At 50.6% G+C, this 13,171-nt stretch overlaps 1 protein-coding gene and 1 long non-coding RNA gene across 2 annotated transcripts; one reads left to right on the forward strand and one right to left on the reverse strand.

The window, feature by feature from the left end:
• Positions 1–5,531: 5,531 nt before the first annotated feature.
• Positions 5,532–10,460, reverse strand: TOPORS (TOP1 binding arginine/serine rich protein, E3 ubiquitin ligase). Its single transcript, XM_080372685.1, has 2 exons — positions 10,193–10,460; positions 5,532–9,086 (listed from the first exon to the last, which is right to left on the reverse strand). Exons 1-2 carry the CDS (start codon positions 10,355–10,357, stop codon positions 6,081–6,083), a joined length of 3,171 nt encoding a protein of 1,056 aa, XP_080228811.1. The 5' UTR covers positions 10,358–10,460; the 3' UTR covers positions 5,532–6,080.
• A 12-nt stretch (positions 10,461–10,472) lies between these two features.
• Positions 10,473–11,369, forward strand: LOC308056841. Its single transcript, XR_013924990.1, has 2 exons — positions 10,473–10,601; positions 10,786–11,369. It is a non-coding gene; the product is annotated as an uncharacterized lncRNA (long non-coding RNA).
• The last annotated feature ends 1,802 nt before the right edge of the window (positions 11,370–13,171 follow it).

The raw sequence follows: 13,171 nt of genomic DNA on the forward strand, positions 1-13,171 counted from the left end.
CTAGATGACCGACAAGGACATGAACTAGCTGCAAACCTGCAAGACCACCACATTCCAGGCAAAGGACTGATAAGCTAATTAACATACCAAGCAAGAGTAGGCGGGTTTAGGTAACGAATATGTATAGGCGTCAATTGAACATTCATTTGTTTTATTGTATAGATATGAGATGGTTGGTCACTTCGGGTATGCACCCTTGTGGAGGAGCGATCCCCCACGCATCTGCATGCAATAAACATACCTACTTTAAACTTTTGAGTTACAGAGTTTAATTCCGTAGGTCAACTGCTCGACCCCACTAGGGCTGACCAAAAGTCAAAGCATGTTATTCAGGGCATTGTCCAAATGCCTCTTAAACGCTGACAGGCACAGAGAATCAACTGCCTCTCTAGGAAGTCTGTTCCAGTGTTTGACTACCTTCTTGGTAAAGAAATGCTTCCTACTGCCAAGTCTGAACTTACCCTGCACATGTTTGAACCACTCTCATACATTCTATCACCAGATACCAGGGAGAAGAGACCAGCACCTCCCTCTCCACATTACCTCCTCAGGAAGCTGTAAAGAGCGATGAGATCACCCCTCAGCCTCCTTTTCTCCAAACCAAACAAACCTAAAGTCCTTACCTGCTTGTCACAGGGCATTCCTTCCAGCCCTTTCAACCAGCTTTGTTGACTTCATCTGGACACATTCAAATACCTCCACATCCTTCTTAAATTGTGGGGCCCAGAACTATACACAGTCCTCAAGGTGTGGCCCCCCCCCACGCTGAATACAGCGGGATAATGACCTCTTTTGATGGGCCGGTTATGCCATGTTTGATGCACCCCAGGGTGCGGTTTGCCCTCTTGGCTGCCAGGGCGCCCTGCTGACACCTGCTGAGCCAGCATGCTTGTGGGTACACTGTTCAGCTCAGCAGGAACTGTTCTGCCATTTCAGAGGGGACCTTTCTTTTAAAGGGATGAGGAGGAGCTCGGGTTTGAAGAGCAAAGCCAAAATTCTAGGGAGGAAGCAGTAACAAAAAAAAGTGTAACTGGTGTCCCCTGATATCTGTTCTCAGGCCTTTAAGTGATCTAGTCCAACAGAGCCAAGACAGGCTCCGAAGAAGGTGAAGCTGCCTCTGTGCAAATGGAAGACCCCCTGAGCTCCGCTTTGGCTGGCTTGGCACCTCACATACAGGCAGGGAAAGGGAAAAAGCAGAGAGCAGTGCATTTGGGGACATCAGTAGATATGAACCTGCTGCCCCAGAGCATCCCAGAATCGGCCCTCTGTGTCAAGCTGTGGGGTAACATCAGCTAACAGTGCTGAAGTTTCTTTGTCTTTCTGAATCTTCTGTCTCCAGCACAAAATCAGGTCTGAATGTAGACCAACAGCACCAGCACACAGCCCTAGTACAGAGGCTTCAGGGTGTGAACTCTTTCCTGCTATCTCTGGGTCTGCTAAGAGGACACTAAGGAGGGGACCACAGCAGAGGGACCAGGTAGAGACCTGTCAGACAGCCAGTCAGTCACCTTGTTCAGGATGGACACAGGGTTCAGGATGTCCAGGCTATTCTCCTCGGCAGTGGTGGAAAGGCTGGCGTATCACAAAGTGCTGCTTTACGGGCATATGATGACACTCTCTGTTGTTGCTTTTGGTCCAGCCTTGTACCTGCACAGAAGTCCCTGTCACCTTTACATCCCAAGGACAGGCAGCTGTCCCTGCCTCTCAGCCTGAAGCACAAAGGCTATAGAATTGTACCAGAGGGGCTTCTTGGGGCATTTAATTTCAGTCACATCCTGGGAGTGGGGCATTTCACAGCCCACCAATTAACAAGGACTAAAAAGTGACCTCATGGGTGACTGGGAAAGAGGAAGCACACTGCTGCTCTGCCCCTCAGCTTCTCATCCTGGTCAGACCTGGAAGCCAGCCTTGAAGGAGTGGCTGGAAGGCTCAGCCCTCAGCAACTCCTCCTGCCCTGCCTGGAGGATCACTGGTGCTGCCTGCTCCCAAAATCTTTTGGGCTGCTGAAACTTCTCAAAGTCTTCTGGAGCAGAACTGGGCACCTCTGTGCCTCTAGCTCCAGGGAGCAGCTGTCCCTGGTTTACTGGGGCAGCAGAATTTGATAATGATGGGGCACAGTGCCCCATTTTCTCAAAGAAACATGTCTCTTTCCTTGAAAAGTCATTCTCCTCTTCCTCCACTTGCCTGTCACTGGGATAAAGTTGCTCAGAGAGCCAGAACTAATTCTTGTCTTCCCTAGGGATAGGTAGGAGGGTGGGCTGCAGCTCTGACACTCATTGCTCCTACTTGTATCTACACAACTGCAGCCCCCAGAAGCACTTGCCTTTGGTTGACCTGGTGATGACTTTGAATGTTAATGTGTTGATGGCTTTACTGAGGCACTCACAAACACTTCAGTGATGGGGCTCTTATCCCATTCACACATTTCGCATCCCATTTAAATTCAGGAGTGGAGCACACTCTCAGGGATTAGCAGGAGGGTACACACACATCCACAATCCAGAGGGGAAAGCAGTGCAGACAGGCAACAGCAAACTGTCCAGCTCTTTCCCAGGCCCCAGGGGACCTGACTTCGATGGTCTCCTGGCTGTGTGGTGGGATTGCTGTCCAAAGAGTGCTTTCCCTACAGCTGCTGTTCTATGGGCAGGCTCTCACAAGCAGGCATGAGGTCCTGAAAAAAATCATGTTTGCTTCAGTCTTTCACTAGTCTGTCCTGATCCTTGGATCTAGGACATCTTCCTGCAGCTGTCACCCAGAGGGATACCTAGTCTTATACAAACAACCTGTAAGAACAATTGATGGAGGCAGAAAAGCAGCATGTGCAGAGCACAAGGGAAACCAGAGGAAACACTCACACACCCTTGGGTGCAATCCCACTCACACCCACCCTGGTGTGCAGGTCTTCAGCTGGCAGGACAGAGGCTCGGGAGGGATGAGGTTCCCAAAGCAGGAGTGGTTATCCAAGCAGACACCTTTTGCTCTGCTGGGCCACCAGCCTGCTTTCCTGCTGGAAGCTGCTGGGCACTCAGGCCAGTTGTCCTCTTTACTCGAATAGCCAAGGTGAAAATGAGGTATGTAGGAGCCAAAAAGATGCAGTGGTGAAATAACTTTTTTTTTAAGATCATTCACCTGGCAAGTGTAGTTGCAATAATAATAGCCTGTTCCATGGCCACCTACCTGAACATGCCAAGCTTCCTGCCTGGGATGTGCAAATCCCTCTTCCAGGGCTGGGGAGGCAGGGTGGTCGCCACTCCCCACCCTAGGCCAGGCCTTGCTCCCTCCTCCTCCATCATGCTTGGGAAGCTATAAAGCTCACCTCAGTCCCCCCAGCAGCACAGCGGCTGTCTAGGAGGATAGCATCTCCTCCGTAACACTGGCAAGGTCCCTGATGGTGGAAGCTCAGGTCTGGGTACCAGAAGTTTCCCCTCCCTCGGGTGTCGTGCCTCCAGTTCTGTGATCAGTGGTCAGTAACACTGGACAGACAGACCTTGGCAATACAGAGCTCTGTATACACCAGTAACGGTCTCCTCCCCTACCAGCCCCAAAGACTGATCTTCCACACCAGCCTGACCCTCTGTGAGAACACTCATTCTCATACAAATCCTTCCATCTCTCTGCCATTGCAGCAACTGACTCAACAAGCTCTCGAAAAATATCCCATGCTCCAGGGAGAACAGCACCCTTGCAAGTGAGGAAAACCTTAGAAGGTGTGTATGTCACCTCATTAATCCAGAACAGTTATGAAATCACCACCAACTGCAGGTAACAAAGGAGACTGCAACACATGTTCAGTAGCTTGATTTGGGATTTAGATAGTGAGTCTCCAGTGCTGTCAGATGTGCTCATCGCTATCCCTGCACAATCAACTAACAGCTGACACATGGGATCAACATCTGTTAAACCAGAGCGTACTGTGTTTACAAGGTTTTGGTAGCAGGGAGTGCTGCCGGGTGGCCTCTGAGCCCCATGCCAGACAGAGACAGTTCCAGCTGGATCCAAAACAGACCCACTGTGGGACACAGCTGAGCCCATCAGCCGTGCTGGTGCTGCCTTTGTGAAAACATATTTAAGAAAAGGAGCTGGGAGTGAGAAAAACAAGAGAGAAACAGCCCTGCAGGTCAGAAAAGATGGAGAGGAGAAGGCATTCCAGATAGCAGAGCAGATTCCCCTGCAGCCCCTGGAGAAGACCATGGTGAAGCAGGCTGTCTCCCTGCGGCCCATGGAGGACCACAGCGGGAGCAGATATCCACACTGCAGCCTGTTGAAGACCCCACACCAGAGCAGATGGAGATATCCTAAAGGAAGCTAGACCATGGGGTCCCCATACAGGAGCAGGCTCCTGGCAGAAGCTGCAGCCTTCGTTTAGGAGCCCACACAGGAGCAGGTTTTCTGGCAGGACCTGTGACCCTGTGGGGGGATCACACTGAAGCAGTCTGTTCCTGAAGGACTGCACCCTGTAGAAAGGACCCATGCTAGAACAGAGGCACAGTGTAAGAAGAAAGGAGCAGCAGAGACATGAGTATTACAGAGTGACAACGACTCCCATTCCCTATGCCCCTGCACTGCTGGGGAGGAGAAGTAGAAGAATTAGGAATGGAGGAGTGAAGCTAAGCTTGAGAAGAAGGGAGGGGAAGGTGATTTTAGTTTTGTCTTTGTTTCTCATCATCATACTCAATTTTTAATTGACAATAAATTAAATTCATTGTCCTTGAGTCCATTTGGTCTGTGATGGTAATCATTAAGTGACGTCCCTGTCCTTACCTCAATCCACAAGCTTTCCCATCTTATTTTCTCCCCAGTCCTGTGAAGGAGTGGAAGTGACAGAGCACCTTGGTGGGTATCTGGCAGGCAACCAGCCAAGGCCAAACCCAGCAGACAGAGGCAGTAATACAGGAGAGACCAAAGACAACTTCCTGGTTCAGCCCTGAGAGCTACTGCTGTGCACGCAGAGAAGGCCCAGATCTGGAGAACAAGACCTTGCCTCAGCCCTGTGCCTTGCACATACATGCAGCAGGACATCTAATATGAGCTGAGCTGAGTAAATGTTGTCTAAAGCAAGGAAGTCAGGAGGAGCTGTTCTACTGACAAAGCTACAGAGAAAACAAATGTCTTCAAGTATTTAGTGGTACACCATACAGAAGAGGAAAACAGGCCCCTCAAGAGCCGCACAGCAATAGGATGCAAGGTAGAAGACACAGACTGCAACAACGGAAAGACAAAGAAATTCGGAAAAAAAATGTTTCCCCCGGGAATACACAAACATTAGAAGAGGTAGCACAGAGAAGCCATCCAGCTTTGGGAAAACTCAAAACTGAACAGGTCAGTTCAGTGATCACAGTAACCTGAGCAAAGTTGTTCCTGCTTTCAGTGAAGGCTGGGACCTGATTACCTCCAGATGTCCTTTTCAACCGGGAGTACTCCTGACAGCACAAACAACAATGGTCTGTACTGGTAAGACACCCAAAACTGAAAGATAAATTTTCTGTTTGAAAAGTACACAGTCCACAAAGTACAGTGTCCACACTTACGAATTAATTTAGAAAACAGTCTTATTGCTTTATTCAGATTTTGACATAGCACACTTTCACATTACTGGAAGTCCTTTTGAAGTTCTTTATAGAAATCACTGGTTTTCACCAGAGATCAGCTTAAAACAAATAGATTAAAATAATAACAGAATTCAGCCTAAATAATTTCTTATGAACTAAACACTTTTTCCTAAGATAAGCAATCCCCATAAAATGCACTTTCTAGCTTTTGGTTTGGGCTCCTTTTTTGTTGTTTGTTTTAAACAAAACTTTGAAATACTCTCTGGATATATTTTACCTACTACAAGAATACAGGATGGCTTTATGAAATTAAAACTTCCAAATATTCTTCTTAGAAACTTTAAGACTTATCTAATGTACTATCCATATTCTATCTTCTTTGACTTAAAAGTGCATACAGATTTGTAAGTTTTACACATTTCCCAGACATATTCTACAATACAGGAACAACATCAGGTATTTTTGTTCTCAAGGTTAAAAAAGAAATTAAAACAACTTCACAATTTTAAGAAGTGTTCCATGGAAAGTGTGCTACATTTTTTCTTTTGGAAAATCAAACCAAGAGGATCTGTTGACAAGTCTCTTTGGCAGTCTTAGTATCAATGGTTGTCTCTCTGGACGCTCTAGGAAGGAAGTCCTAGGGGAAGGCAGCTGACCAGAAGGTGCTGCTGGTGCTTCTTGAAAGCAGCTGGTTACAGCTTCCCTGTGAGGAGTGTTACTGCTGGTATCCACTATCGTAAGATTCTGATCAGCTACTGTGCCTCGAAGTTCAACATCAGCATTTTTAATGTCACCATCTAAATCTCCCCTTCTGGTAGGAATACTGCATTTTTTGGCTGCTCCTCCAGTTCCCTCACCAACTCTGTAAATATCTTCACATCCTGTCCTTCCCAGAAAAGAAGATGGTGACTCATTTTCCCTCTCATTTATCTGAGTTGTGCCGGTCCAGGTAACACTGCTGTCACATTCAGTACTTTCTGGCTCCTTGCTACTATCACTATCAATTGTAATCACTACTGGAGAAGAATGTGCCGTGTTACTCATGTGATGTTTTCGGTGTTTCTTCTTATGCTTTTTCTTTTTCTTTTTAAGATGTCTTGTGTGTGTTGCTTTTCCTTCATAGACTATCTCCACACTTGGACTCCTCATCTTTTTTTTCTTTTTCTTATGCTTTGTCTCGCTGCTTCCTCGATTGTCTGAAAGGCTATCTTCATTTTTGTAACAGTCACTGAATTTTGAGAAAGTTTTCTTAGGGTCATTTTCTCTTTCTAGACTTGTGCTCTCCATGAATGCATTCTCCAGGTGGCGAGTTTTGTACTTCCTTTTTCCACCAGGCTTTTCACTTTTCATTCTGTCAGTTCCTCCAGAAGGAGTCCTTGACCTGTTGCTTGATCGACTCCTTGACCTGCATCTTTCATAACAGTAGTAGTGTCTCTCATGGAGTCCCCTCTGGGCATGTGGATCTCTCTTTTCAATAAATGATCGTATCCTGTATTCTGGACTAGGAGATTGCCTTGAGTAGAGGGTATTAGACTGAGTCCTCCTCCTGCTGGAGGACTCATAGCCATCTCCAAGTGTCTTTCGACTACAGAAAGCATAACTCCACTGGTATCTACTTTTATAATTGTGTCTTACATAATAACGATCACTGTCTCTGCTTCTTGATCTCCTTTTGCTGTGGCCTTTGCTACGTGATCGTGATCTGCTTGCTTCTCTGGATGGCGTGCTCTCACGACTTAGGGAGTCTCTCTGGCTTTTGAGAGAGATTCTGGTGTCATGAGCCCTTGACCTCCTGCTGCTTCTTTTGCTCTTGTGTTTGCTACTATCTCTGCTTCTTGATCGTTTCCTTTTAGATTGGCTTTTGCTACGACGCTCCCTCTTAGACTGATGGTCATGACTACCTCGACTGTTCCGTGAACACGATTGTGGGCTCCTGGACTTCCTCTTTCTGGACCATCTGTGATTCCAAGGGGAGCATACTGTGTCACTCCCCGGAGAGGGGCTCCAGCTTAAGTTCTGTGGAGACAGATCTTTTACCTTGTATTTGTTCTTCTCAACATCTTTTGACTCTGTCTTCTCAACTGCAGGAGATAAACAGCTTCTACCACTACCGATACCCTCCTTATATGTGGGGGAACATGGTGAGAAACTCCTGCTTGGTTCACTGTCACTCCAGCTGCCACACTGGATTGGCTGCTGTTTCTTCACATCTTCTCTCTTCTCTTCCCTGATAGATTCCTCAGAGTCCGAGGACAGCTCGACCACTTCTGGTGTCCTCTCAGCTAATGGCTTAACATACCGAACGATAACACAATTGTCTGAGGAAGAGTCACTATTATTTGAGTCAGCATTAGCTTGTAACTGAGTTTGCAGTTTGGTTCCTTGATTCTTTGTAGCAGAGTCCCCATCAGAACTTTCTGACATCTCCAGAGGAGAAGCCATGGTTGCACGAACCTCTTCTGAAATGGAATAGGAAGGCCCTGGAGTTTCATCATCCCAGGGGGCCTGACCAAGACCAGTCACAGCAGACAAATTATTATCTGGCCCTTGAGAATATGCCATATCTGGAGATATTGTAATAATTGATGAGTCTGAGTGGCTTCCTTCATCATATGATGGTGCAGGACAGTCATAATTGGCATGTTGATCGTATGCTTCTAAGTTAAAAGGACAACGGGCAAAACTGATGAATTCATGTAAGAAGTGTTCAGTCCGATTCAGCAAAAATGGCTTTAAGTCGTCAGCAAAGGCCTGACTTTCCAGATCATACCTAGTCACATTACTCATGATAATGTGCTGTACAATATTAACCAAAGATCCATGGGCACCAAAAAGGACTGTAAGTTCTCGCTTCAACCAAGGAACCAGCCTGTGAAGGCAAGCAGGGTTGCGGCGGAAAAACTCTGCTGAAATGTCTCGATAGCGGCCACCATCCTGAATACTACGAATACGCACACCAGTACGGTACAGAGCTCTGCGGAAGTTGATCATGTCCTCCTCCTCAATCTGCCGCATAGATCTGCCCTCTGCACTAGCCTGCCTCCTTGAGGCCAGCCTCCTTATCATCTGCTGAATCTCTCCATCTCTCTGCCGCACTGGTTCACTTGACAATCCTTCAAACAATATCCCATTATCTGGAGGGGACAGTGTCCTTTGGAAAGCAGAACCACCAGTGCGGCGTTCCCCTGTCATGGTGGTACGGTAACGAAATCTCTGGCCATCAGGGCTGGCAAAAGAGTTATTTTCTGAAGGGCTGAGTATGTACTCTTTAAAGTCATCTTCAGCACGAATTGTATGGAAAATGGAAAAAAAGGGTTGCTTGCAGAGGGGGCACTCTGCTTTGTTTTTTGACCACTCCTGGACACAGCGGAAACAGAACCTATGCAAGCAGCGATCTAAATATGCAACATTGTCAAATGTATCCAAGCAGATGGGGCATTTAGAGTCAGGAGACGCATCTGTTGGCAGCTTGCTGGTGCTGGCTTTTGGTGAAACGCCGCTCTCTTCTGAAAACTCCTTATCTGCTGAAGTCATGTTCTACAGAAGAAAGAGACAAAAGACTATTCTAGTCTCAGACAAGACACAGAAACCCAGAACAGTCACCTTTCTGGTTGCAAAACCCAGCATCAGCACTGACAGAACACCAAACAAAGAGGCAGCACGACCTAACTACCTTGCTTGGCTTCTCTTCACGCTGAGATCTAGTTCTTCAGTGTTGCAAGTTTTAAACAGAGCTTGAATCACACCGGCGCATACAAAGGTAACAACAGGCAGGACTCTCTCTTCATCCCCACTCATAAATAACTGCTTTGATGTGGTCAGTAGTTTATAATTAACATGGTACCCTCCAAAACATACTTCCAAAAGAGACCAGTTTTCACATATGAAAAATATGAGAACTGTTAATTCTGTCCTTTAGGAACCAAAGTAAAAACAAGTAACTGCACTTGAACTAAACTACCAGTTTCCAAGTTCTGCTGGACCTGTCCCGTTCCTGCACCCGCTGCCCCTGTTTTGCTGCGCACTCATGCTGGACCACACTTGGCTTGCTGGACTAGAGAACCCCCAGGGATGTCTTCCAGCCTAAATTATTGTTTGGTTTTATGACTGAAGCAGGAGCCACCAGGTGTCATTCCTACACTCATCCTCAGGTACACGCTGCCTTTGTGTCTAGTCAGGCTGTCAGGCGTGGTTAGTAATAAATCCATCTATCTTAAAGTTATTTTAGGTACCACCGTTACCGTTAGACATTATAATTCGGTGTAAACAAGTTACCGTGCTACTTCAGAACTCATCACCCCACCTCCCAGCAGGCCCAGACGCAGGTCGTAGCCACCTGCGGGACACCGGGCACGAAGCCTGTCAGGCTGGCAAGCGGACACGCACGGACGGGGGGCACAAGCGCGGGGACGCGGCCGGCCGCGGCGGCCATCACAAGCCCAAACGCGGGACGCCACAAGGGCACGCACGCACCCACGGCGGGGACGGGCCACACGCCGCCCCAGTGCGGCACCACCTGCCCCACGCTGCGGGACGCCTCCCCGCCCCGCTCCCCAGCGCCGCGCCCCGGGCCGCCGGACCGGCAGCCGCCAGCTCGCCCCCGGGAGGGCCCTGCGCCGCCCCGGCCCCACGGCCGCACTCACCGCTACCGGGCCCTCGATCCCCGCACGGGCTGGGGCCGCGTCCGCCCTCAGCCTGCGGCGCGTCCGGCAGCGCCCGGAGCCCGCGGGCTCCCGCCACTCCTCCCCGGGCGGGCGGCGACGGCGGCGGCGGGCGCCCTCCACCAGGCGCCGTAACGGTTCTGCCATCCGCGGCGGCGGAAGCGGCGTTGCCAGGGGAACGGTTGCCCCCCGCCACCAGCAGCGGGGCAGCGCCAGGCCGCCGCGCTGCCTGCCGGGAGCGGAACGCGGGCGCTGCTTTATGGCGTCACTTCCGCTCGCTGTGGCGACGTCTTACCGGCGGGCGGCGGCGCTGCGGAGCGGCGGCCGAGGAGGGGGCGAGGCTGGCATGGCTCCACCGGAGCGGCGGGACCCGCGTCCGCTCTGCCGCCTGGTGCGTGCCGGGGCCGGGAGCGCGGCCAGGGGGGCTGGCGGAGGGCGGGTTTGCTCCCTGGGGGAAGGGGGGAGCTGGGCTGGGTGTACCTCCGGGTGAGGGCAGCGGGCACCAGGACCTGGGGGATAACGGGCTGGAGACCTGCCGCCGCCGCCGCCAATGCGCAATGCACTTTGTTCCGCAGGTGCTGGCTGCTGTGGTGCTCCTTTCCTGGGGCTTCCTCGTCTACGGGGCACGGGTGGCTGCCCAGCGGCAGCTGGAGAGCGAGCTCCTGGCCCGGGGGCTGCCCTAGGCTATGGCGGAGCCCGTGAGTCACCACCAGGAGCTCGGCATTGGCCCCGAGGGTACGGAGGAATCCATCGGAAGGCTGGAGTAGCCCTGTGGTCAGTTTGGCGAGCAAATGATAAGTAGCTTTTAGGAAAGCAAATAAAGCATAAACAGTTACTAGGAAAAAAAGCTCTCCTTACTGATCTGTACTAGTGCATATTTGCAAGAGACACATACCCATATGCAAAAAAAAAAAAAAAAAAAAAAAAAAGAGATATATGGCCAGCTCTGCAGACTGTCACAGGCAAGGTGCTGCGTTCTGTAGCACATCTGTGTAGTACCACCACAATTTGCATAAAACGTGAGTGCAGCCAGCCATGTCCCTTTTCTCCTCTACAGCCAATAAGGATTGAAGTTCAGTAGTGAAAGCACACTTGGGTTCACAGATCCCCTGAGTACCAGCACAGCCCTTCTGTCCAGCTGATAACCCTGCCCCATATCCTGAGCCCTCTTAGTCCTACGCAACAGCTGGTCCAGCTTTCTGCTCACAAGCAAAACACACATGTTCACTGACACGTTTAGCCAATGGGCACTCCACACCCACAGATCTCACCAAATACCAGCACAGGCCTGTGCCTGATACCCTGCCTGGACCCAGGGACTCCTACTTGGCAGCTAGACCACCTTGAAGTTTGTTAACACCCTTACTCCCAGCACTTCCCCTTGGTGGCTGGGGGAGATGCAACTGCTTTGGCTCCCCAGCAGGCAGCACCAGGCGTGTGGGCTGTGACCTGCAGTCCTTAGCATGCTGGTGCCAAGACTCACTCGCTTTACTCATACTGGTCTCCCCAGTAGCTGCACCTGGGGTATACATACCGGTCCTGTCCCAGCAGCTGGGGCTGAGACCCTCACTGTCACCTGCACCCTTTGCTGGCATTAAGACCCTTACACACTCCTATCACTGGCACGAAGGTAAGAAGGATCTGTATCCCTAATAGTCCTTCCTACTCACTTGACTTGGTAAGTGCAGTGTGCATGTGTCAGCTCTTAGGCAAGGTGGAGAGCCCTTGGAGACACTAGAAGAGTCCATATCTGAAACTCCCTGAGTTACCAAAATGGGAAGATCAAAGGTGCCCCAGGCTTTTTGTAGGGGGATTTTCATTTATGAGCTGAAAGAAGCAGCTGAAAGTTATATGGGTCTGTTTTGAGGTGCTGGTTTTCTACACAGCTGAGAATACCAGAAGTCTTGTGGCTCCTCTCCCACAGCCTGCACAGACCAGCAGCACCCCATCCCACACACAGACCTCTTGAAGGCAGAGAAAAGCCTTCCCATGGGAGGCCTGGCCCTGCTTCGTGGGCCATTGAGTCCTCTGAGGTGCCTTGGCCAGCATCAGGGAGCTTCCTCACCAGCAGCTTTGTGGGAATGAGAGAGTCGAGGGGCCTTGGTCTCATGTCCTCCTGAGCAGCAGCCACAGTACCAGCAGTGCCCAAGCCATTGACAGTGGGACCCACAGTCCATGGAGGGGGCAACCCCCAGCCCCTCTCTGGCTCACCCTGACATCAGGGATGATGCCCTCTTAGGCAGGGCAGCAACAGCTCCTCTGGGGAAGGAGGTCAGCAGAAGGCTCAGACTTGGATTCCTGGGGGTGGGGGGACATTGGCATCACCCCACAAATACATGAAAGTTGTCACATATGGCAGCAGCGCCCCTACAAAGGTTTCTGTGCTAACAGAGTGGCTCTCCACCTCTCCATTTTTCTCTGAGCCAAAGTTGAGTGGCCAGATCATCCTTCGCTGTCCACACAATAAGAGCTCACCTTACGTGCACTGTTGCCCTCACCATGGTGCTCAAACAGTTGCCAGGTTTCTCCTTCCCTGGCCAGCTGAGCACCTCCAGCGGCATAGCGCCTAGAGCAGGAGTGACAGGCATGGGGCTGGCCGGCCATGCTAGAAACGGTCTCTGACATGACAGTTAGCTTCCCTGCCTTCGGTCAGGTGCCACCACTGGCATGCACCTGGAGCTGCACGTGGGCAGGTATCGCTTACTGCAGGAGTGTGGGTTGCTCCGCTACGCTGCAAACCTTCCAACTGTCGTTTTGCAGCCACCGCGACTGAAATCGCCCATCCTGGCTTTATTTCTCCTGCGTAGCCAGTGTTTGCGACGGGCAGCCTGCGTTTGCCGTCACGGCAACCATCAGGCTGGCTTACCTGCGAGCTGCCACGAGATGGCAAAGCTCCCCCAGCATCCCTCCCATCCCGCTTGCCAGCACCGCAGGCTGGAGCCGCGCAGGGCTGCGGGGAAG

Source organism: Falco punctatus (genome assembly GCF_963210335.1).
Source record: "Falco punctatus genome assembly, chromosome: Z".
Classification (NCBI taxonomy): domain Eukaryota; kingdom Metazoa; phylum Chordata; class Aves; order Falconiformes; family Falconidae; genus Falco; species Falco punctatus.